The 25930-nt window shown below is 43.7% G+C and overlaps 1 protein-coding gene across 1 annotated transcript in view; it reads left to right on the top strand.

Annotated features, from left to right (window-relative positions):
• The first annotated feature begins 2444 nt into the window (after positions 1–2444).
• Positions 2445–25930, top strand: part of LOC144686962 (dynein regulatory complex protein 11-like) — a 378502-nt gene continuing 355016 nt past the window's right edge. Inside the window, exon 1 of the mRNA XM_078552808.1 lies at positions 2445–2985. Coding sequence (XP_078408934.1) covers positions 2975–2985 — 11 coding nt within the window. The 5' untranslated portion in view covers positions 2445–2974. The remainder of the gene's footprint in view (positions 2986–25930) is intronic.

Raw genomic sequence — 25930 nt, 5'->3', positions numbered from 1 at the left:
GGATAGATTTCGAACAGATCCAGCAACTCAAAACTGGACATCCACGAGGCACTATGGGCCATCAGCAACAACAAAATCATATTCAACCACAATCTGTAACCTCAATGCCTGGCATATCCCGAATCTACCATTGCCATCAAGCAGAGGAATCAACACTGGTATAATGAAGAGTGCAGAAGGCATGCCAAGAGCAGCACTAGGCATACCTAAAAATGAGGTGTCAACCTGGTGAACCTACAATATAGGATCACTTTGATACCAAACAGTGGAAGCAGCATGTAAACTATAGAACTAAGTTATCCCACAAACAACGGATCAGATCTAAGCTCTGCAGTCCTGCCACATTCAGTCGTGAATGGTGGTGGACTATTAAACAACTCACTGGAGGGTGAAGCTCCACAAATATCCCCATCCTCAATGATGGCTGTGTCCAGCATGTCGGTGCAAAAGGCAAGGCTGAAGTATTTGCAAACATCTTCAGCCAGATGTGCTAGGTTGATGATCCATCTCAGCCTCCTCCTGAGGTCCCCAGCATCACAGATGCCAGTCTTCAGCCAATTCGATTCACTCCATGTGATATCAAGAAACGGCTGAAGGCATTGGATACTGCAAGGGCTACGGGCCCTGACAATATTCCGGCAGTAGTACTGAAGATTTGTCCTCCATAACTAGCTGCATCGCTAGCTAAACTGTTCCAGTACAGTTCCAACTCTGACATCTATGTGGAAACTTTGTCCACAAAAAGGACAAATCTAACCCGGCCAATTACCATCCCATGAGTCTACCCTTGATCATCAGCAAAGTGAGGGAATGTGTCATGGACAGTGCTATCAAGTGGCACTTACTCAGTAATAACCTGCTCACTGCCGATCAGTTTGGGTTCTGCCAGGGCCATTCAGCTCCTGACCTCATTACAACCTTAGTCCAAAAATGGCCAAAAGAACCGATCTCAAGATGTGAGATGAGGGGGACTGCTCTTGATACCAAGGCTGTACTTGACTAAGTGTAGCATCAAGGAGCCCTAGAAAAACTGAAGTCAATGGGAATTGGGGAAGCTCTCCACTGGTTAGAGTCATATCGAGCACAAAGGAAGATGGTTGTGGTTACTGGAGGTCATCACTGCAGGAGTTCCTCAAGGTAATGCCTTAGGCCAACCATCTTCAGCTGCTTCATCAATGACCTTCCTTTCATCATAAGGTCACAAGTGGGGATGTTCGCTGATGATTGCACCATTCGCAACTCCTCAGACACTGAAGCAGCCCATGTCCAGATACGGCTGGACTTGGACAATAGAAACAGAAAATGCAGAAAAACTCAGCAGGTCTGGCATCTGTGGAAACAGAGTTAACCTTTTGAGTCCACTACGACTCTTCAAGATGAGCAATAAATGCTGGTCTAGTCAGCGACGCCCACATCCCATGAATGAATAAAAAAACAAATACTTCAATCTTCTTGCAAAAAGCTATCATAGCCTCTCGTTGCTTGCTGTACCTTCATGTTAATTTATTGCCATCCGTGTATAAATACACCCAAATTCCTCTGAATATCAACATTTATTAGTCTCACCTTCTAAAACAAAATGCTTTACCATTCTTTCTCACAAAATTGTTAATTTTACTTCCCAACATTGTACACGATGAGCTATCCAATTGCTTAACCGGTCAATATATGATAGGTCTGTTTAAAAGGCAGCTGCTTCCTTCCACTGAATGCGCCTCCATGCCAATAATGACCATCTTGTTGATTGCCAGGCATCGCTCACACTATCAAGGAATCCACACCATCTCCCTGGGCCCCATTGATTGGACCCCCCCGCCTGAAGTTTGAGGTCCCGAAGGTGGCTTCTTAATTGGCAGCCTCTGGAAGATTGTGTCTGACGTCCCGCCACAGCCACTTCTGAGTTTCTGACCTTGAATTCATCCCGATGTTGGGATCGACACGCTAGCAACAAAGTTCAGCTCCTTGTGTCTTCCTCACAAACTTTCTCATCTAGCTTTGTATCATCAGCAAACTTGGCCGTTTTATACTTGATCCCCTCATTTATCTTATCTTTATAGCAACCTCAACTTGTATTTAAACAATGTTTTTAACATGGTAAAACGTCCCAAGTTGCTTCCTGGAGCGTTATCGAATAACATTTTGCACCGAGGCACTTAAGAGGCAATGACAGATGGCCAAAAACTTGGTCAAAGGGATTGATTAATTTCGAGAGAACTCCAGAGTTTGCCCTAAAAATGCACAGTAACACTGACGCAGAAAATAATGAGCAGCCCTTCTTCTCGCAGATAGCAGAATTACAGTTCTGTTGAGGGGTCATGAGGACTCGAAACGTGAACTCTTCTTCTCCGCCAACGCTGCCAGACCTGCTGAGTTTTTTCAGGTAATTCTGTTTTTGTAGCAGAATTATATTTGCCCCTCAGCTCCACCCAATTCTGGCAATCCCAGAACACTGGGATTTGTGCAGCAAAACTCGAAAATAGACTGTTAAGCAATATATAAAACTACAGTTGTTCATACGCCTGGAACCACAAACTTCCTCAGATGTGACTAGGATCTTTCCGACTACAGGCTTTGGCCAAGTCCCAGTTACCATAGCGACACTCAGTTGGCGCTGAACAGAACGCATGCGCCCCATGACGACACCCACAGGATCTACCGCGCGCCTGCGCTAGCGTCATGGTTACCCTGGAGTTGAAGAAGTGAGACACATTGAGCTTTTAAAACTACCAGAGATTTTGAAAAGCCAAGTTATCGCGCAAACGCACAGGTTTATTTCACACAAGTAAGTCAAGAAAATTACCAAGGAACTGTATGCAGAAAATCCAGCTGCAAAGCCAGACAGCTCTTGTACAGGTCACAGAATCTGGTGCTGGATGGAGGATGGTATTAATGAGATGAACAAGATTGTAAAACCGACGACTTCGGCCAGTTCAAGGAGAGTCCAGTGAATTGTAAAAACCCCACTACAGCAATCATGTCAAACAGGTAAGCAAAAAGTCACTTAATAAGTTTACTTAAATAGATGAATGCATTTGGATACTTTATACTGTATCGCATGTTGTATACTGATGAAGGACAAACAAGGTCAGATAGCACGTGATCGGAGGTCAGAGCCTACATGGCTGGAGGAGCTTGAAGCCTATGCTGACAGTTGCAGTCTGTTTTTGGACTGGGCGATGTGGCACTGAACTCATGGTGACAGGTCATATTGTTGTTCGATGCGGGTGCTTTGGTGAGGGAGACTTTCAAGACGTTGCCTGACACAGGAGGAAAGGTGGATTATGAACGTGCAAGGAAAGCTTTGGAGGACCATTGTGTGGTGATGCCAAATGCCACATTCCAAAGGCATGTTTTCTGTCAGATGAGACAGAAAGAGGGGGTTACAGTAACCTGTTACAGGCAAAAGGGGGATTAAGTTAAACAGCACTAATTTCTCCTCTCACCACTCATCCGTAAACAGAAATGCATTTTGATTTGATTTCCCCCTTTATAAGTGGTGCCATACTTCCCAACCCCTCAGTTTTAGTGTGAGCCAATTTCTGTTAACTCCACCTGAGCAAACTTGAGATAGGATGAACTCAGAGGGTTAGTTTATTTGCACACACTCAAAATGTGGGGTCGGGGGGGGGCTGAAACATTGCACCCTTTGCATTCATACAATGAAAGAGGGATAGAGAAAAGAAAGATTTATAGAGTAGAGGCCATAGAAAAAAAAATGGCGTTTCACATGGGTTCCAGAGTCCAGAATCAAAGTCCAATGAGGTATTCCTTCACGGGATAAAAGCAAAATACTGCGGTTGCTGGAAAGCTGAAATAAAAACAGAAAATGCTGGAAAAACTCAGCAGGTCCGGCAGCATCTGTGGATTCAACCCTCTGTTTCTCTCTCCACAGCTGCTGCCAGACCTGCTGAGTTTTTCCAGCATTTTCTGTTTTTATTCCTTCACAGGGGTTAGCAGGCTGAAAACTGATGCTGTATAGTTCACTTTTCCAGTGGTGTTGACTTCACACGATGAGATAGGCACACACAGATGAATCAGCCTTGTCGGCGATGGTACAGAAGTTATAGCAGAAGCAGTGAAAATGGGGCCAGGTATTCAATCTAGAAGAGCTCCTTTTCTGTGATGCTGCTAGTTAGATGGTAAAATGAAAGACAGAGATTTTGCAATATAGCAAGGCAATATTTATGGTTACAGAGGCTAAAGGTCCAAATCATATGGCTCCCACCTCTTCACAATGTCTTTGACAAAGGGTGTGTATCCCTCATCTGGGCCCCTGAGATTGTTAAATGTCTCAACCATTAACAAATGAAAGGAAGGTTGTGGGGCTCTTTGACCGAGCAGACAAGTAGACTCCAGTTGGCCAACCTGGGTTATGAAATGCAGATGGCCTTTGTATAGTTTCATAAATGCTTTAGTGATTACAATGGTTCATCTTCAATGACAAGAACATTCTGGAAGAACTTGTGCTTTTTAAAAGGTGCTGGCCTTTAAGGGTTTAGTACAAGGACTCTGATTGCTGCTATTCCTGGGAAAGACATCATTGTTCCTGGTAGACTGTTTACGAAAATGGCTTACATGGTGGTGTACGACTTTGAAAAAAAACATGCCTGGAAAACTGTGTTTAAAAGTTGGTTTTGGTTTTGCTTTGGAGGAGAAAAAGAAAGATCGATTGCTTGTGTAAAGAAGACCACAGCTCTTTACAGTCTAGAGCCAGTCCAAATCTAGAAGTGAATAGAAGCTGCTCCTAAGTTGCTCTATGTTCTGAAACTGTCTACAAGTTTTCCCCAAGTCCGCTTCAAAAATTGGGCAAGAGTCATTGGTCATTTTGCAGACCAGTGCTGAGAAACTAACCGTATAACCTGAACGCCATTTCAAGGATGCCACCATTTATCCCTTTTCCCTTGAGCACTTCCCTTTTATTTATTTATTTCATTGGGGGCGTGTGTGTGTTAGGGTATTTAGAGTAAATGTTATATTTTCATATTTCATGAAAGAAAAGGCTTTGCCTTCCATTTGACAAGTCTGGTTTTATAATAAGCTAATAATTTTGTCGTTTATTGAAGAAACCTGGGCATTGAGTGGTCGTAAAGCACATATTTGGCTGTATAGCTATCTAGAAAAATCATTTAAATATATGTTGTGACCTGTGGAGTAGTGGAGCTAGAGACAGACAGTGCACTCCTCCCATCTCAGTCATAACAATAGCTCTCTTTGAATTTGGTCTGTGCAGCCTACAGGGGGAGTCGTTAGTGTCTCTTCAGGGATCTCGAGGTGCAAGTTTCTCTGATATTTTGTTCAGGGGGCACAGACAGACATTGATTCAGCCATTTTAAAATTTAGAAATAGCCATGAAGATATCTAGGTCTTTGTTCCCTCACAAGCCCAATTTATGACCTGTTTGAGGCAGGCATCAGATGGGTGCAATTATGTTGCGACGGATCTGAATAACCAGATAATGGATCAGGTGGTCCAATGTTGCAAGTACAATAAGTTGAGGTGTAAGCTGTTGGAAAGAGGAGGTGACTTAACGTTGGATGACATTTTGAAAATAACAGCTGTATTGAAAGCAGTGGATGGACAGCATGAAACTTAGTCCTACCTCTGCCATCGGCACAACAAAAGTTGATGTTATCTGACTGCACAACTGAATCCAGGAATGTGTAAATGTAGACAGCAGAAATCTGAGAGATGTGGCAACTTAACACACTATGGAAAAAACTCTTTCTGTCCTGGCAAGGGAAAGATATGCAAAAAATGTGGGAGCAAAGACAATTTTGCCTAGAAGTGCAGAAGCAAAGCTGAACAGAGAAAGAAGCCTGTCCAACCACATAAAGGAAAGAGAGATAAAAGTAACACAACTGTGAGACAAGGTGAAGATGATGCAGAGAATGAGGACACGATTAGCAATAACATACATGTTTTCTGTCAATGGGAGCAACTATAATAAAGATCCTGTGATTGTTGGTGGTGTTGAATGAGCATTATTGTAGATTCAGACAGTGACAGTAATGTCATTGACAGAACACTGGGAGGAACTGAAGACAACGAGAATCAAGTACACATCTCAATGCATCAAAAAGTTGTATCCTTACATATTTAAAACCCCACTAGAAACTGTTGGTGCTTCATTGCAGATGTGAGAGCTGGGGATTGGAATGTAGAGGCAGAATTTGTAGCGATTGAAGAGGATGGTGAGCTGCTTCTGGGCTGAGAAACTGCCCAAGCCTTGGGAATCCCACACACCAAATTGAAAGTGAATTTTGTGAAATCCTATGCAAAGCCTAGAGAGGAGTTTGGACCAGTCTTTCAAGGTATTGGGAAGTTACACAACTGCCAAGTGAGATTAAGCATTGACAAGAGCCTGTAGCTCTGCCTGTATGCACAACACCTTTTGGCCTGAAAGAGAAGATTGAGGCAAAGAACTGATCAACCAAAACATCATGGAGCCAATTGAAGGACCAACAGTGTGGTTGAGCCCTGTTGTGGTCATGCTTAAACCAAGTGGTGACATCAAACTCTGTGATATGCAACATGTGAATGAAGTGGACGAAATCTTTCATGAGTTGTCAACAAACAAAGTCTCTTCCAAATTAGCCTTAAAATGGGGATACCACCTGCTGCTGATTCAAGGAAAGTGATTTTGTCACTCATTGTGGACTTTACTGATGTAAAAGATTGCTATATGGCGTCAATGCAGCACCAGAGATTTACCAACATGAAGCCCATGAGGTGATACAAGGGATCCCAGGAGCAGCCAATATCTCAGATGACATCATTATTCATGGAGCCAAGAGAGAGGAACATAACGAGAGCCTGCGATTAGTTTTGGCTGATTGCAGTCAGCACAGCTTATGGTAAATGCAGATATGTGCTTGCTGGGCGTGACCGAGCTCACATACAGGGGTCATAAACCCTTCAACGGCGGAATCAATCTAGTCAGAGACAAGATAGAAGTAATAGCAGAACCACAAAATACCAATGAAGTGAGAAGTTTTCTCAGACTTGTGAACTATCTTATGAGGTATATCTCTAACTCCGCAATCCTGACTGATCCATTGAGGAAGATGATCAGAAAGAATGAATGGTTCAGATTTGATGAAGAACAGAAAGCTGCCTTCAAGCTTTGAAATGCTCGAACTCTGGGATACTATGATCCAAATGAACCTACGAAAGTCATAAAATGCTAGTCCAGCAGGATTAGGAGCTGTGCTGGTGCAACTGCATGCTGAAGGCTCGGGAATCATCGTCTATGTGAGCAGATCTGACAGATGTGGAGAGGAGATATTCGAGATGGTGAAAGGCCCTAAGATTGGTGTGGCATGTGGAAGATTCCATGTATACTTGTTCAGCATTCATTTTGAATTAGTGACAAATCACAGACCATTACAGATTATTTATCCAAACCATGTGCCAGAATTGAAAGATGAATTTCAGCAGTACAAATACAAGGTGGTTTATATTGATGGAAAGATGAACATCGCTGATCCACTGACACAACACCTCGGGGAGTATCAAACACACAGAAAAGGAAGCTGAATTGTTTGTATAGTTTGTGGCAGTTCATACTACACCCAGAGCAATGATAGCTAGAGATATTGAAAGAGAGTCTGACAAAGATCTAGAATTGGATGACATCAGACAGAGAATCTAAATTGGGAGAATTGCCCATTCAACTGGTGCATCACTATATGAGATGAACTGTGCACAATGTGTCCTCAGAGACTGCAGACTTGTAGTGCCACAAAAGCTTAGGCCTAGACTGATGACGATAGCTCATGAGGGTCGTCTTCTTATCGTGTCCACGGACAGTCTATACATGGCCCAGCCAGAACTGGACACATTTTTGCTCCTTGTTGTTGAATTTGGCAAGATCTGCAACAATGCAGGGTTCCTCTAGCAATAGACATTGCAGGAGATGTTGCATAGTCTGTGGCTCAGTTCCACATTCACAAGTTGTCGGGCAGGTTGTATATCCCCATTTGCTTAGTGACACCTTTGAACGACCTACACCAGTCCTAAGTCTGTTAAGGCACTTCCAGGTTGCCCAGTTGCAATTAGCTCCTGGGGGAAGGCTTTCATCTGGTAGAATTTCCATCGCTGGGTGTTGTTTGAGACTGGCGAGCCGGTCTTTCCACAAGGCGATGCGGGCTTCAGATGGGGTTGATTGTAATGGAACAACACTGTTCATGAAGCTCTTCCTTGACTTTAGGCGGCTGGGTGTAGGTGTATGACCATGTAGAGGGTGCCTCTCATCTGATGTTTGACGGAGTCACTCTTTCTTGCTGGCTACCGTTCTTCTTATATCAGGGGGAGCGATACCCGCCAGGATAAATAGGCTGTTGGTGTTTGTTGGTTTGAAACAACCTGTGATAAGTCGGCAGCTTGCATTCAGAATGACATCCATCTTCTTAGCATGAGTAGATCTTTCCCATGCAGGGCAGGCGTATTCGGCAGTGGAATAGCAAAGAGCAAGTGCACTGGTTCGCAATGTTTTCGAGCTTGCTCCCCATTTTGTGTTAGTGAGCTTATTCAGGATGTTGTTTCGTGCACTCACTTTTGCCTTTGTCTTTTCGATGTGGTTCTTGAAGGTGAGGCATCTGTCAAGGGTGGCTCATAAGTAGATAGGGTGTTCGCAATGCGCCAGTGTTGCTCCACACCAGGTTGCTTTAAGCTGGCGTTTGGCTTCATGGTTTCTGAGGTGGAATGCACAAACTTGCGTCTTTGATGGGTTTGCGCGAAGGTGGTTTTCTTTATAGTAGGATGTTAGTCCCTCCAAGGCCTCAGAAAGCATTTTCTCCACGGTGTTAAAATCAGTGCTTTGGGCAGTGACACATAAGTCATCAGCATATATAAAATGGCGTGTGACACCATCTATAGTTTGGGTCACTTGGGAGTAGTTGGAGCTAAGCAAAATTTACGAACTAAAGTATGGTGGCCAGGGATGGAGAAGAATGTAGAGCAGTTGAGCTGTCAAAGTATGTAATGGATGTCAACTTGTCAGCAGACCCAATCCACCAGAACCAATACACAGCACACTGTTCCTGGCTGGACAATGGGAGGATGTCGCAGTTAACTTCTTAGGCCCACTTCCATCAGGAGAGTCCATATTAGTGGTGATTGTCTACTACAGCCTATGAGTGCAATGAGTATGTTGTGATGAAGTCTACAACAGTGGAGAATACACTGTCAGCAGTGATTCAAATGTTTGCAAGGCACGGTCTACCAGTCACTCTGTATTCAGACAATGGGTCACAATTCATTTCACAGACCTTTGCAGGTACATACAAGCCATAGTCATTCGCCATTTCAGAGTAACTCCCAAATAGCCACAAGCAAATGGGGAAGTGGAACAACAAAACCAATCCTGAGGGACATTGATGAGGATTGCTCAGGCTGAAGGCAAAGATTGGAAGGCTGCATTGATGTGGCCATGTATAGAACAACTCCACACACCACGACGGGAAAGAGCCCAGCTGAGCTGCTTTTGGATGTAAAATGCACACCAAGATTCCAGAGCTGAGGGATAGAAGTGTTAATCAGGAGGTTCTAAATCATGATGCTGAGGAAAAGGGTGCTGCAAAGTTATATGTAGACCACAGAAGAGGAGCGAGATAGTCTGATGTGCTGCCAGATGATGAAGTACTGCTAAGATGGAAGAGTAAGGTGGATACTCCATTTTACCCCAAGCTGTACACTTGTCATCACCAAGAAGGGAAACAGTGTGACTGTGCAATCACTAGGAGAGAGGACAGAAATCCTTCACGTGTCAAAAATGATTATGGTGACAAAGACACCGCAGCAGATGAACTCAGATATAGGATGAGGCAAAGCTGACATTCTGCAACCCAGAAGTCCAAGCCAGCAATGCTGATGGCAGGCAGACAGCTAGCTACCTAGCATTAAGTTCCTGTTGGACAGGAAAAATCATCAAAGAGTGATTGTACCTTTTATTATCAGAATTGTACAGTAATTGAAATGGAATTGCAAGGGACTAGTTAAATTACATAATTGCTTAGAACATGTTCTGGAATGGAAGTAGTCTTTAATGGGAGTTGCACAATTATCAGTGATTTCAAAATGCAATTAAATAATGTACAATGGGTCTCCTAATTTAGTATTAACACTCAATAGTTTTTCTTTTCCTTCTGACCTATAATGCATTCTAACTGATCATTCAAAATGAAAATAGAATCACCTTAGATCTGTAAAACTGTATCACCCCTCTTTAGTGTTACATTATTTATATGTACTGTACTTCTAATGAGATCTATTCAAAATTTTAGGAAAACCTAAAGACAGGTGCATTATAATGTGTAGGAGTTGTCATATTCCTTATATTAGTCAGTAATAAAGCTGAATATTGCTGTCTGACTGAGTGGCGGATCAGGTTCAAGGGGCCAAATGGCCTACTTCTCCTATTTCGTATGTTCTCCAGTATTGCTGCTTATTGAATCGCTTTGGGTCTACAATGACACTGCTATTGAAAAAATACATAAATAGTAAACATTTGAACACTGGAATGTGTGCAGGTCCCATGTTAATCTCAGCTGAGATAACATTTGGGGTGGTACAATTTGTCATCCCAAAGTTATTAAATGGGAAACATTTCATCCTCCTTGGTTACTTGAACGCGAGACCTATTGGAAATAAAGAATGTGCGGAAGTAGCAGGAGGACAGGGTGTGTTTAAGGAGCGATTGTGCATTGCAACAGTTATACATTCCTTTCTGGTGCACAAACACAACAGGAAAAGCGACCCAACAATGGTTAACAAAAGAAATTAGGGATATTATTAGATCTAAAGAGGAGTCATATAAAGTTGCTAGAAAAAGTAGCAAGTCTGAGGATTGGGGAGCAGCTTAGAATTCATCAAAGGAGGAGCAAGAGATAGATTGATTAATTAATTGATTATTAGATTGATTAAGAGGGGAAAAGTAGAGTAAGAGAGTAAGCTTGGAAGGAGCATAAAAGTGGACTGTAAAAGCTTATATAAGTATGTAAAAAGAAAAAGATTAGTGAAGACAAATGTAGGTCCCTTACAGTCCGAAATGGGAGAATTTATAATAGAGAACAAGGAAATGGTAGAGCAATTAAACAACTACTTTAGTCCTGTCTTCATAGAAGAAGACACAAATAACTTCCCAGAAATACTAGGGAACCAAGGGTCTAGTGAGAAAGATGAATTGAAGGGAATTAATATTACTAAAACAATATTGTTGGAGAAATTAATGGGACCGAAAGCCAATAAATCCCTGGGCCTGATAATCGACATCCCAGGGTACTAAAGGAGGTGGCTATGGAAATAGTGGATGTGTTGGTTGTCATCTTCCAAAATTCTGGATGTTCTGCAACAGTCCCAGCAGATTGGTGGATTGCAAATGTAACCCCACTATTTAAAAAAGGAGAGAGGGAGAAAACAGGAATTACAGACTGGTTAGCTTAATACCAGTAGTAGGGAAAATGCTAGAGTCTATTATAAAGGATGTGATAACAGGACACTTAGAAAATATCAACGGGATTAGACGAAGTCAACATGGATTTATAAAAGGGAAATCATGTTTGGCAAACCTTCTGGAGTGTTTTGAGGACATAACCAGCAGAATAGATGAGAGAGATCCAGTGGATGTGGTGTATTTGGATTTTCGGAAAGCCTTTGATGAAGTCCCACATAAGAGGTTAGTATGCAATATTAAAGTGCGCAGGATTGGGGTAACATATTGGCATGGATTGAGAATTGGCTAGCAGACTGGAAACAGAGGAGTAAGAATAAAAACAGGTGTTTTTTTGGAGTGGCAGGCGATTACTACAAGGGTTCTGCAGGGAATCAGTGCTTGGGCTCCAGCTATTCACAATACACATCAATGATTTGGATGAGGGAACCAAATGTAATATTTCCAAGTTTGGTGATGACATAAAACTTGGTGGGAATGTGAGCGATGAGAAGGGTGTTAAGAGGCTTCAAGGCGACTTAGACAAGTTGAGTGAGTGGGCAAATACACGGCAGATGCTGTATAACATGGATAAGTGTAAAGTTATCCACTTTGGTAGGAAAAAACAGAATGGCAGTGTATTATTTAAAAGGTGATAGATTGGGAACTGTTGATGTATGAAAGCACTGGGTGTCCTTGTACACCAATCACTGAAAGCAAGCATGCAGGTGTAGCAAACAGTTAAAAAGGCAAATAGTATGTTGGTATGATCAGTAAGAGGCACACGATCAGTGAGTGGTGTTATGACATAGCAGTTGGTAAAGCTGAGTTATTTAAAAATCCCAGAGGGAAACTTTAAACAACTGTCATAACCTATATTTTCAAGTGGTATGTTTGAGAAACATAGAAAATAGCAGAAGTAGGCCATTCGACCCTTAGAGCCTGCTCCGCCATTCATAATGATCATGGCTGATCATCCAACTCAATAGCCTGCTCCTGCTTTCTCCCCATATCCTTTGATCCCTTTCGCCCCAAGAACTATATCTAACTCCTTCTTGAAAACATACAATGTTTTGCCCTTAACTACTTTCTGTGGTAGTGAATTCCACAGGCTCACCACTGTCTGGGTGAAAACATTTCTTCTCATCTCAGCCCTAAAAGGTCTACCCTGTATCCTCAGACTGTGACCCCTGGTTCTGGACTCCCCCACCATCAGGAACATCCTTCCTGCATCTACCCTGTCTAGTCCTGTTAGAATTTTATAGGCTTCTATGAGATCCCCCCTCATTCTTCTGAACTCCAGTGAATATAATCCTAACCGACTCAATCTCTCCTCATATCTCAGTCCCGCCATCCCAGGAATCAGTCGGGTAAACCTTCGCTGCACTCGCTCTATAGCAAGAACATCCTCCGATAAGGAGACCAAAACTGCACACAATGTTCCTGGTGTGGTCTCACCAAGGCCTTGTATAATTGCAGCAAGACATCCCTGCTCTCGTACTCAAATCCTCTCACTATGAAGGCCAACATACCATTTGCCTTCTTTACTGCCTGCTGCACCTGCATGCTTACTTTCAACGACTGGTGTACGAGGACACCCAGGTCTCATTGCCCATTCCCCTCTCTCAATTTACAGCCATTCAGATAATCTGCCTTCCTGTTTTTGCCACCAAAGTGGATAACCTCACATTTATCCACATTATATTGCATCTGCCATGCATTTGCCCACTCAGCTTGTCCAAATCACCCTCAAACATCTCTGCATCCTCCTCACAGCTCATCCTCCCACCCAGCTTTGTGTCATCTGCAAATTTGGAGATATTACATTTAGCTCCCTCATCTAAATCATGAATATATATTGTGAATAGCTGGGGTCCCAGCACTGATCCCTACGATATTCCACTAGTCACTGCCTGCCATTTGGAAAAAGACCCGTTTATTCCTACTCTTTGTTTCCTGTCTGCCATCTAGTTTTCTATCCATCTCAGTACACTACCCATAATCCCATGTGCTTTAGTTTTACATGCTAATCTGTTATGTGGGATTTTGTTGAAAGCCTTCTGAAAGTCCGAAGAAACCACTGGCTCCCCCTCATCAACTCTACTAGTTACATTCTCGAAAAATTCCCGTAGATTTGTCAAGCATGATTTCCCTTTCTAAAATCCATGCTGACTCTGTTCGATTCTGCCACTGTTTTCCAAGTGTTCAGCTATTAAATCTTTTATAATGGTCTCTAGAATTTTGCCCACTACTGATGTTAGGCTGACTGTTTTCTCTCTACCTCCCTTTTTAAATAGTGGGGTTACATTAGCTATCCTCCAATCTGTAGGAACTGTTCCAGAGTCCATGGAATCTTGGAAGATGACCACCAATGTGTCCACTATTTCTAGGGCCACTTCCTTAAGTACTCTGAGATGTAGATTATCAGGCCCTGGGGATTTATCGACCTTCAAACCCATCAATTTCTCCAACACCATTTCCCTACTAATACTGATTTCTTTCAGTTCCTCCCTCTCACTAAACCCTGTGTTCCCCAACATTTCTGGTATGTTATTTGTATCCTCCTTTGTGAAGACAGAACCAAAGTATGTATTTAGTTGGTTTAGCCATTTCTTTGTTCCCCATTATAAATCCCCCTGTTTCAGACTGTATTTGTCATCACCAATCTTTTTCTCTTCACATACCTATAGAAACTTTTACAGTCAGTTTTTATGTTCCCTGCAAGCTTACTCTCATACTCTATTTTCTCCTTTTTAATCAATCCCTTGGTCCTCCTTTGCTGAATTCTAAAATGTTCCCAACCCTCAGGTCTGTTGTTTTTTTCTGGCCAATTTGTATGCCTCTTCCTTGGATCTAATACTATCTCTAATTTCCCTTGTAAGCCATGGTTTGGCCACCTTTCCTGTTTTATTTTTGGGCCAGACAGGAATAAACAGAGAGGCAGCTCTAAATTTGAGAATCAGACCACCAGTTCCCGAGAGGTTTTGTATCAAACTACATGAGACAATTTATTAATTTATACAAGTTAAATATATACACATGACTACAAAATTCTACTGTCATAACTTTTAATAAATTCCCAAACTAATTTCCATTAAGACAACAGCAACCCATAGACTTCAAGCAGACACCAAGCAAAACATTTTCACTGTACGAATTCAAAATGTGGTTCCTTTCACTTTGGTTCCTTTGCAGACATAGTGGTAGGCTTACAGGCTTTGATGTTACATGCCTCTGCCCTGCACACAAGAAACTTCTACCTGTTTATACCTAGCACATCTCATTGAATGTAAATTCTCATTGTATCACCAGTCCCTTTGAACTCCACCTCTTCTAACAATAAAACCCCTCAGCCCCTTTGAACTCCACCTCTTCTAACAGCAAAACCCCTTTCATTATACCACTTTTATTAGTAATATAAACATTGCTTGGTCTCTTCTCGCTAGGTGCCAGATTTCACTCCCCTTCTTGAATGCTCTATTCAACAAAATGCAAATGCACTCTACCTCTCTTATATCTCAAAACTAATATACATCAAAGCACCCAGACTAGCTGGCTTTAATCCAATTAAGACACACCCACAGAGACACCCTCCATTTTTAAAAGAATATTTTCCAATAACGTTGTATACATTAATAGCTTCATGACAGTGGAAACTTAAGCCAGAGTGAGACAGAGACTGAGTGAGTATATTTGGGACAAAAACAGAAAATGCTGGAAAAACTCAGCCAGTCAAGCAGCATTTGTTGAGAGAGAAACAGTGTTAATGTTTCGAGTCTGTATGAGCCTGAAGAAGAGTCATGTCGGAGCATGTTCAGATGCCAGTTTTATCCAGGGCAAACACATCTGCAGTAAGTGTTTGAAGCTCGTGCAGCTTCAGCTCAGAGTTTGTGAGCTGGAGACAGAGCTACACACACTGCGGCGCATCAGGGAGGGGCAAGATACCTGGATTCTTTCTACCAGGAGGCCCTCCAACCTCCTAGGACAGGGCCTTCTGATTTGGTCAATGGTCAGGGACAGGAGAATGTGACTGCGAGTGAGGCAGGTAAGGGGACTCGGAGGGCAGGAGCGCAGGAGTGTGAGCCTTTGCAATTGTCCAACAAGTTTGAGATTTTTTCAGCTTGTTTGGATTAGAGTGGGTGTTGCAGGGTGGGTGAGCTAACTGACCATGACACCATGGTACAGGAAGCCATCCAAGTGGGAGGAGCAAAAAGGAATGTAGTGGTAGTAGGGGATCATATAGTCAGAGGGACTGACACCATTCTCCGCAGCAAAGAGTGAGTCTGGACGACTGTGTTGCCTGCCCAGTGCAAGGGTGCAGGACATATCCTCGGTGCTGGAGAGGAACTTGCAATGGGAGGGGAAGGGCCCAGTCATCATGGTCCATGTGGGTACCAATGACATAGGACAAAGAAGGAGGTTCTGCATAGTCAGTATGAGGACCTAGGCACCAAATTAAGAAACAGAAACTCAAAGGTCACAATCTCTGCAATATTAGCTGAGCCATGTGCAAATTGGCATAGGACAAATCAGATTAGGGAGATGAATGTGTGGCTCAAAGACTGGTGTGGGAGAAGTGGGTTCTGGTTCATGGGGCCCTGGCACCAGTACTAGGGAAAGTAGGATCTGTACCGTTGGGATGGTCTACACCCGAACCGTGCTGGGACTGGTGATCTTGTAAGCCACATAGCTAGGGAAGTAGTGGGAGTTTTAAACTAATAGTCAGGGCAAGGGATCAAAGTTAGGAAGGTGTGGTAAATCAAAGAGCAGAGACAAGATAAAAGAAAAAGGTATTTTTACAGGAAAAGAAAAGCAGATGGTGACAGGAAGGGATAGAGAGTACAAACCTAACAAATCAACAGATGAAACTAGAGGTTATAAAAGAATAAAAGGATGAAACTAAAAGCTCTGTATCTGAATGCATGTAGCACTCTAAACAAAACAGATGAACTGAGAGCGCACATAGAAATGAATAGTTATGCCTTGATAGCCATTACAGAGACATGGTTGCAGGAGTACATGGATTGGGTCCTGAATATTGAAGGGTACAGGATATTTAGGAAGGTCAGGAAGTGAAGAAAGGGTGGAGGGGTGGCTCTGTTAGTTAATGATGGTATTAGCACAACAGAGAGGGATGACCTAAGTTCAGGAAATCAGGATGTGAAAACAGTTTGGGTAGGGATGAGAAATGGTAAAGGCAAGAAGTCACTTGTGGGAGTTGTGTACCGGCCCACATGGTAGGGTTGAGCATAAAGGAATAAATAATTGGAGCTTGTCAGAACAGCGATACTAATGGGAGATTTTAATTTACATATAGACTGGAAGAGTCAGATGGGCAAAGATAGCCCAGATGAGGAGTACATTGAATGTTTTCAGGATAGTTTCTTAGAACAGCATGTTCTGGAGCCAACCAGAGAGCAGGCTATACTAGACCTGGTATTGTGCAATGAGATGGGAGTAATTAATGATCTCATAGTAAAGGCGCCCTTAGGTAGCAGCAACCATAATATAATTGAATTTTGCATTCAGTTTGAGGGAGAGAGGTATGGATCTGAGACTTTTTTAAACTTAAAGAAGGGCATGAAAGCTGAGCTGGCTAAAGTGAATTGGCAAATTAGGTTAAGGGTAGGTCAATAGAGATGCAGTGGCTAATATTTAAGGGGATATTTCAGAATGCACAGAATAGATACATTCCAACGAGTAAGAAAAAGTCCAAGGGACGGACACATCATCCTTGGTTAACTAGAAAAGTTAAAGATAGTATCAAATTTAAAGAAAAAGCATATAATTTTGCAAAGATAGGTGGAAGGCCAGAAGATCGGTCAGAATATAAGGAACAGCAAAGAATGACTATAAGTCTAATAAGGAGGTAAAAATTAGAGTAGGAGAGAAAGCTAGCCAGAAATATAAAAACAGATAGTAAGAGTTTTTATAAATATTTAAAAAGATAAGAGTTAGCAAAGTGAGCGTTGGTCCTATAAAAAGTGAGTCTGGAGAATTGATAATGGAAAAGAAGGAGATGGCAGATGAATTGAACGGGTATTTTGCATCAGTTTGCACTATAGAGGATATAAGTAACATCCCAGAAGCAGCTACAAACCAGGAAATGGAAGTGGGGAAGGAAGTCAGGAAAATTACAGTCACCAGATAAATTGTTGGAGCTGTGAGCTAACAAGAGTCTGGGCCCTGATGGAATTCATCCTAGTGTCTTAAAAGAAGTGTCTAGTGAGATAGTTGATGCATTGGTTTTAATTTTCCAAAACTCCCTAGATTTGGGGAAGGTCTCATTAGATTAGAAGATAGCAAATGTAACTCCACTATTCCAAAAATGAGAGAGACAGAAAGTGGGAAACTACAGGCCAATAAGCTTAACATCTGTCGTAGGGAAAATGTTAAAAGCTGTTATTAAAGAAGTTATAGCAGATAACTTCGATAAGCTCAAGGTCATCAGGCAGAGTCAACATGGTTTTGTGAAAGAGAAATCATGTTTAACCAACTTATTGGAGTTCTTTGAGGAAGTAACATGTGCTGTGGATGAAGGAGAACCAGTGTAGTACTTAGATTCCCAAAAGGCATTTGATAAAGTGCCACATCAGAGGTTATAGCAGAAAATAAAAGCTCATGGTATGGAGGGTAACATATTGGCATGGCTAAAAGATTGGCTGGCTAACAGGAAGCAGAGAGTAGGCATAAATGAGTCTTTTTCAGGTTGGCAAGATGTAAAAAGTGTTGTGCCACAGGGACCAATGCTGAGACCTCAACTGTTTACAATTCATACAAATGACTTGGACGAAGCGATTGAAGGGATGGTTGCCAAATTTGCTGATGAGACAAAGATAGATAGGAAAGTAAGTTGTGAAGAGGACATAGGAGACTACAGACGATATAGATAGGTTAAGTGAGTGGGCAAAGATCTGGCAGATGGACTATAATGTGGGAAAATGTGAAATTGTCCATTTTGGCAGGAAGAATAAAAGAGAAGCATATTATCTAAATGGTGAGAGATTGCAGAGGGATCTGGGTATCCTACTGCATGAATCACAAAAAGCTAGTGTGCAAGTACAGCAAGTAATTTGGAAAGCTAATAGAATGTTATCATTTATTGCGAGGGGAATTGAATACAAAAGTAGGGAGGTTATGCTTTAGTTGTACAGGGCACTAGTGAGACCACATTTGGGGTACTGTATACAATATTGGTCTCCTTATTTAAAGAAGAATGTAAATGCAGTAGAAGCAGTTCAGAGAAGATTTACCAGACTGATACTGGAATAGACTGGTTGTCTTATGAGGAAAGATTGGGCAGACCAGGCTTGTACCCGCTGGAGTTTAGAAGACTAAGAAGCGACTTGATTGAAATGTATAAGATCCTGAGGGGTCTTGACAAGGTGAATGTGGAGAGGATGTTTCCTCTTGTGGAAGAATCTAGAACTAGGGGGTCATTGTTTAAAAATAAAGGGTTGCCCATTTAAAACAATGAGGTGAAATTTTTTCACCGAGGGTCATGAGTCTTTAGAACTCTCTTCCTGAAAATGTGGTGGCAGCAGAGTCTTTGAATATTTTTAAGGCAGAGGTGGATAGATTCTTGGTAAGCAAGGGGGTGATAGATTATCGGCGGTAGGTGGGATGCGACTGTCAGGTTACTCTCAGATCAGCCATGATCTTATTAAATGGTGGAGCAGGCTCGAGGGGCTGAATGGGCTACTCCTGCACCTTCTTCGCATCTTTGTATCCTGAGATTAATTGAGTACAGGAGCAAGGATGCAGCTGTACATGGCCTTGCTGAGATCACACCTGGAGTATTGTGTGTGCAGTTTTGGTCTCCATACCTAAGAAAGGATATACTTGCCACAGAGGGAGTGCAGCAAAGGTTCACCAGACTGATTCCTGGGATGGCAGGATTGCCGTGTGAGGAGAGATTGGGCTGACTAGGCCTGGAGTTTAGAAGAGTGTGAGGGGATCTCATTGAAACATATGAAATTCTGACAGGGATGGACAGACTGGGTACAGGGATGATGTTTCCTCTGACTGGGGTGTCCAGAACAAGGGGTCACAGCCTCAGGAAACGGGGTAGACCATTTAGGACTGAGATGAGGAGAAACTTCTTCACTCAGAGGGCAGTGAACCTATGGAATTCTCTACCACAGAAGGCTGTGGAGCCAAGTCACTGAATATATTTAGGAAGGAAATAGATAGATTTCTGGACTCTAAAGGCAACAAGGGGTATGGGGAGGGCATGGGAGTATGGCGTTGAGATACTCCTGCTCCTATTTTCTATGTTTTTATGTTTATGTGTGTTGTACTCCAGTGGTTAAGTAGCTTTCTGATATTCACTGCCTAGATGACAGAGGAGATGGCCTATTTGAATGAAGTAACAAGTAGCGGGATCCATTGTACTCTGCAGCAGCATGAATCACTCACTACCTCTAGAAGAGATGGGGAGAAGATTGGGGAATGAGAAAAGAGAAAGTAATAAGAAATCATTTAGGTTGAACATAGTACATTCATGGAAAGGACCAGATTCCATTCTTGTTCTGTCTAAGCGATGAGGCAATGAAAGGTCCACTACAATTGATCTGAGCAAGAATTCCTCCGCTAATCGCTATCCAGTAGTTCACTGACTGAAATTGCATTTGGTGTGATAGCTAAGCTGTGATCTATCCCATGTCAAATATGTTGCCAACGCCTTTATCCATGTACTGGAGGGCAATCAATGGTTATTAAACTGCACCAGAAGAAGGGCAAAATGTAATAGGAATTAAAATTAAAATATTACACTGATAAAATATATGAAATGTGTTGCCGAACAGTAACTTACCTTGGCATTGAAATGATCATGAGGCCAATATTGTCAAATAACCTTGGTATATTTTTCAGTTGTAACACTGCGCATGGTATTATATTGTTTGTAATACTGAGGCTCAGTTAACGGTGCTTAAAGAATCATTCAGCCACTCCTTGATTCATTTATCTCTTCCAAAGCGGTAGCTCTCAAGACCAGTGACAAAAATAATCACTGCTACCATCTGTAGCTTATGGAGTTGCCTATTTTTAAAATAATTTTTTGACAGACTGTGGGCATCATTGGCTGGACAAGCATTTATTGCCCATCTCTAATTGCCCTTAAGAAGGTGGTAGTGAGCCACCTTCTTGAACTTCTGCAGTCCATGTGATGCAAATACACCCAAAGTGCTGTTAGAAAGGGAGTTCCAGGAATTTTATCCTTTGAAGGAACAGCTATATAGTTCTAAGTCAGGATGGTGTGTGGCTTGGAGGGGAACTTGCAGGTTGTGGTGTTCCCATGCATCTACTCCCCTTGCCCTTCCAGGCGGTACAAGTCTGTGTTTGGAAAGTGCTGTTGAAAGAGCCTTGGTGAGTTGCTACGGTGTATCTTGTCGACGTTGGCAGTCCCTCAGAATCTTTTGCTGATGTCTGTCAGGCTTGGTGAGACTTCAGATGACTGAGGAGCCCAATTTTGGATCCACATGTTCTTACGCAGTGGGAGCACGTTGTTGCTCAGGGGAGTGGAAATCGCAACTCTGGGTTGGCTTCCTTCATCCTCTGGCGCCGCAGTTTTGCCTCGCTGTTGCGTCGCTGAGCCTCGAAGTGGACCAGGTGATGCCATACCGAGCGATCTCCTCCCAGTCAGTGACGTTAATGCCTCCATGCTTTAGGGTGATCTTGAGCGTATCCTTATACCTTTTCCTTTGGCTGACCGTTGGCCAACAGAGAGCTGTGAGAAGAGAACCTGCCAAGGGAGGTAGTTTTCATCCATCGGAGCTGGTTCTGCAGGCTTCAATGCTGGTAGACGCAGTTTCATGGAGGACTCTCGCATTAGTCCAGCGGTCCTCCCATTTGATCCCCAGGATTCGACACAAGCGCCATTAATGGAAGCTCTCAAGGATCTTAATGTGACATCAGTAGACATTTCATGTTTTGCTGCAGTAGAGTAGGGTGGTCAACACAAAGGCCTTATAAATCAGAATCTTTGTTGACTTACAAAGGTCCCTGTTGTCAAAGACACATTGACACAGCTTGAAGAAGGCAGCACTGGCACAGTTGACTCGGTGTTGGACTTCCTTATTGACAGTAGTCCCTTGGGAGAGGTGGCTGCCGAGATAAGGGAAGTGCTTTCCCAACTCCAGAGCCACCCCATCTATGTGGATGGCGTGGGGGATGCTGAGCTGGCCCGGGGAAGGTTGGTGAAGAACTTTTGTCTTGGTGATGTTTAAGGACAGGCCAAGCCTCTTATATAGGTATTGAAGAGGCCAAGTGTCCTTTGCATGTCTTGTACAGAGTGAGCCATCACGCAGCATACATCCACAAACTGAAGGCCGTGGATGTCCATGGTGGTGAGTTTTGTTTTTGTCTGGAAGCGACCAAGGTTGAAGAGCTTCCCGTCCAGATGATACTGAATGCTGACACCAGGTGGTAGGTCATCTTGGATGAGGTGGAAGACGATGGTCAGGTATATGGTGAACAAGCACACAATCTTGTTTGACCCCGGTCCGGATGTGAAAGGTGTCAGTTTCAGATCCTGCACTCAGGGCGATAGTGGTCATGTTGTCATGCAGGAATCTCAGGATGGTGACAAGCTTTAACAGGCAACCAAAGCGCGGAGAACGATCCATAGAGCTTTACAATTTAAAGGATCAATTGCTTTGGTCAGATTGATGAAGGCGAGGAACAATTCTTGATTTTGCTCCCAACATTTCTCCTGGACCTGTCTCGCCTGCAGTACCCCAGGATAGTCAGAAGCCACACTGGGTTTCTGGGAGGACCTCCAGTTGTTTCTAATGTTGCGAATATGTCGCTGGACTTCAGCCTTCAGTTGGTGGTACACTGCAGTCATTTGCCAGGTATATAGGAGACTTTGCCAGACGATGAAGGCTGCTCGCTTCCACTCAAGGAGGTTGCAGATGGCAGCATCATTCCAGTCCTGGCTCCATCGTGGTGCGAACCCGATTAGCCTGTGCGTAGGTGTCAAGTACAACGGATTTGAGTTGCTTCCAGTATGCCTGGATGGAAATGGCATTAGTGGTGGGCACTTGCTCCAATGCCCTGTGCACCTAGGCCTGGAATTCTTTCCGCAGTCCTGGGTCCTTCTATGTCGCAACATTCAGCTATCTCTGGGTGGCTTTTTGGGTCCTCTGGTGTCTTGGCGCCAAGCAGATGTTCATCACTGAACGCACGAATCGATGGCCCATCTGGTAATATTCAGAACCCTTCACAGACCTTGTGACAAGCACGTCCCTCAAGTCTCTGCCTCGGACAATGATGTAGTCCAGGAGGTGCCAATGCCCCGTTCTCTGGTGCCTCCACGTGGTCTTGAGTTTGTTCTGGTGGTGGAAGACCGCATTTGTCATGATCAGACAGTATTGGGCACACTTGGTCAAGAGTACGATGCCGTTGGTATTGGCCTTCCCCACGCTGATAGTTCCACTCCAGATTTCATGGTCGCATCCAATTCGGGCATTAAAGTCACCTAGGAGGATGACCTTGTCGTTCCTGGGGATGGAAGCAAGGATACCATTGAGATCAGCGTAGCACCTATCCTTTACTTTATGGTCGGAATCTAAAGCATGCACTGATGACAGTGGTGCATTGGTTATGACTGAGATGCAGGTGTAGGGTCATCAGCCTCTCATTGACCCCCAAGGGGAGTTCGGAGAGCATGGCAGCTATCCTGTTCCTCATGGCGAAACTGACTTCCCTTTCCAGAAGAAGATGTACCCTCCACTGGCCTCCCTCAGCTGCCCCTCCCCAGTGAGCCAGCTTTCGCCAAGAGCAGCGATGTTGATGTTGTGCCTCGCTAGCTCCCGAGCCATGATGGCAGTTCGTCTTCCAGGGTTGTCAACAAGTGTTCTCACATTCCAGGTTCCTAAGTTTCATTTTCTCTTGTTTCGACCGCAGCGATGGTGATCCCACTGGATGCAGTTTCCCAGGTAGATGAAACGGGACAGCCTTTTTTTTGGGGCACCTTTTCTCGCCCCCTCCTTGTTCAGGTGAGCAGAGGGTATCCTGAAGAGGACTGCTCAGATGCAGATGCAGCTGCCAAAAGGCACCCCTGTCCCAACACAGATGCTCGATGAACGTTATACATCCACCGCCTGTGTGCGGAACCTTGGCTGGGGGCCTCCAAGTATCATAGCCCTGCCTCTGTTGCCAATCCTCCATTGCCACAGGGCTTTTTACCTGACGGAGGCCTGCTCAGTGTGGGGACTCCATTGCGCAGCTGGGTTCCACATGGTCTTGGCGTTTGGTGGCTGGATTCAGTGGCATGGCGGACCATGACGACTGGGGCCACATCCCCGTTGCAGCCTTCTGCCATTGGGGCCGCAGCCTTCCTCCACCTGCTCTGCTGTTGCAGACTTGTGGATCGTTCTTTGTCTGGAAATTCCCCCTCGACCTTACCGCCATGGGAGACTCTACCAGGAGCATGAGCTGTGGACGGCGTTGCTCTTGGGTTCGTTGGGACACGTAAGCAGCTGCACTGTGGCAAGGTGACGATCCTCGGAAAGGAGTGCATCTTGTAGATGGTATGTCAGTGGTGGAGGGAGCGAATGTTGAAGGTAGCGGATGGGGTGACAATCAGGTGGGCTGCTTTGTCCTGGATGGTGTCAAGCTTCTTGAGTGCTTGTTGGAGCAAGTGGAGAGTGTTCCATCACACTCCGGATTGTGCCTTATAGACAGGCTTTGGGGAGTCAGCATTCTGCAGAATTCACACCTTCTGACCTGCTCTTGCAGCCACAGTATTTATATGGCTGGTCCAGTCCAGTTTCTGGTTAATGGTAACCCCCAGGATATTGATACTGGGGGATTTAGTGATAGTAATGCCAATTGATGGGAATGTCAAGGGGAAATGGTTGTTGCCTGGCACTTGTGTGGTGTGAAGGTTACTTGCCATTCATCAGCCTAAGCTTGAATGCTGTCCAGGCTTTACTGTATATGGACACGACCTGCTTTAGTATCCGAGGAGTTAGACTCCATAATTGAACTTGTGGGACAAAGGGGCAGTGAACTTGTGGATGTTACTTGTATCTGAATGAAAACAGCACATAGTGATAACCATTTCAGGTCGATGGCATTTCATCAGATGAAAGGGTTATGGTGAATGGTCAGCAACCTGAAGCCTTGGCTATGTTGCAGTCTCCACAGATGTTGCTGGTTTTGTGCATATTGTCAGCACTCTCACTTCCTTTTCAGATGTCTAATGTCTGCAATATTTTTCTTAGGGTAGCTGTAACACTTGTACTTCAGACTGGATTTTAGCAAGGTTTTTGACAAGGTCCCACATGGCAGACTGGTTAAAAACATAAAAGCCCATGGAATCCAGGGGAATGTAGCAAGCTGGATGCATAATTAGCTCAGTGGCAGGAAACAAAGGGTAATTGCTGATGGATGTTTTTGTGACTGGAAGGCTGTTTCCAGTGGGGTTTCTCAGGGCTGAGTACTGAATGCCTTAATTTTTGTGGTGTATATTAATGATTTGAATGTAAACGTAGAGGCTATGATCAAGAAGTTTGCAGATAACACAAAAATTGGTCGTACGGTTGATGGTGAGGAGGATTGCTATTAACTGTAGGAAGATATGGACTGGTCAAGTGGGCAGAAAAGTGGCAAATAGAATTGAACCCAGGGAAGTGTGAGCTGATGCATTTGGTCAAACAAGGCAAAGGATTGTACAATGAATGGGAGGGTACAGAGAGGTGTAATGGAAGTGAGGGACCTTGGATTGAATGCCCACAGATCCCTGAATGTAGCAGGATAGGTTGATATGTCAGTTAAGAAGACATATGGAATCCTTTCCTGTATTAGCTGAGGTTTTGAATATAAGAGCAGGAGGTTATGCTGGAGCTATATCAAACATTAGTTAGGTCAAAACTGTATGCAGTTTTGGTCACCTCATAACCGAAAGGATGTAATAGCATTAGACAGGGTACAGAGGAGATTTACAAGGATGTTGCCCGGACTGGAAAATTGCAACCCCAAGATCGGCTGGGGTTGCTCTCCCTGGAAGAGAGGAGGTTGAGGGGAGATTTGATTGAGATGTACATAACTGTGAGGGGCCTGGATAAAATGGATAGGAAGGGCCTATTTACTTTAGCAGGGAGGTCAGTGACGAGGGGGCATAGATTTAAAGTGATTGGTAGGAAGATGAGAGGGGAGATGAGGAAAATACGTTTTCACCCAGAAGGTTGCTGGAGTCTGGAACTCACTGCTTGAAAGGGTGTTAGAGGCAGAAACCCTCAATTCATTTAAAATGTGTCTGGTTATGCATCTCAAGTGTTGTAACCTGCAGGGCTTTGGACAAATGCGAGAAAGTGAGATTGGGCTGGGTTGCGCATTTGTCAGCCGGCACAGACATGATGGGCCAAGTGGCCTCTTCCTGTGTCATAAACTTACTATGTTTCTATGAGTTGTGAATGATGCAATCATTAACGAATATCCTCACTTCTGACCTTATGATGAAGGGAGGGTCATTGATGAAGCAGCTGAAGATGG

Source organism: Cetorhinus maximus, chromosome 11 (assembly GCF_964194155.1).
Source record: "Cetorhinus maximus chromosome 11, sCetMax3.hap1.1, whole genome shotgun sequence".
NCBI lineage: Eukaryota > Metazoa > Chordata > Chondrichthyes > Lamniformes > Cetorhinidae > Cetorhinus > Cetorhinus maximus.
Note: the sequence above shows the minus strand (reverse complement) of the source record. Positions and strands in the feature narration are given on the sequence as shown.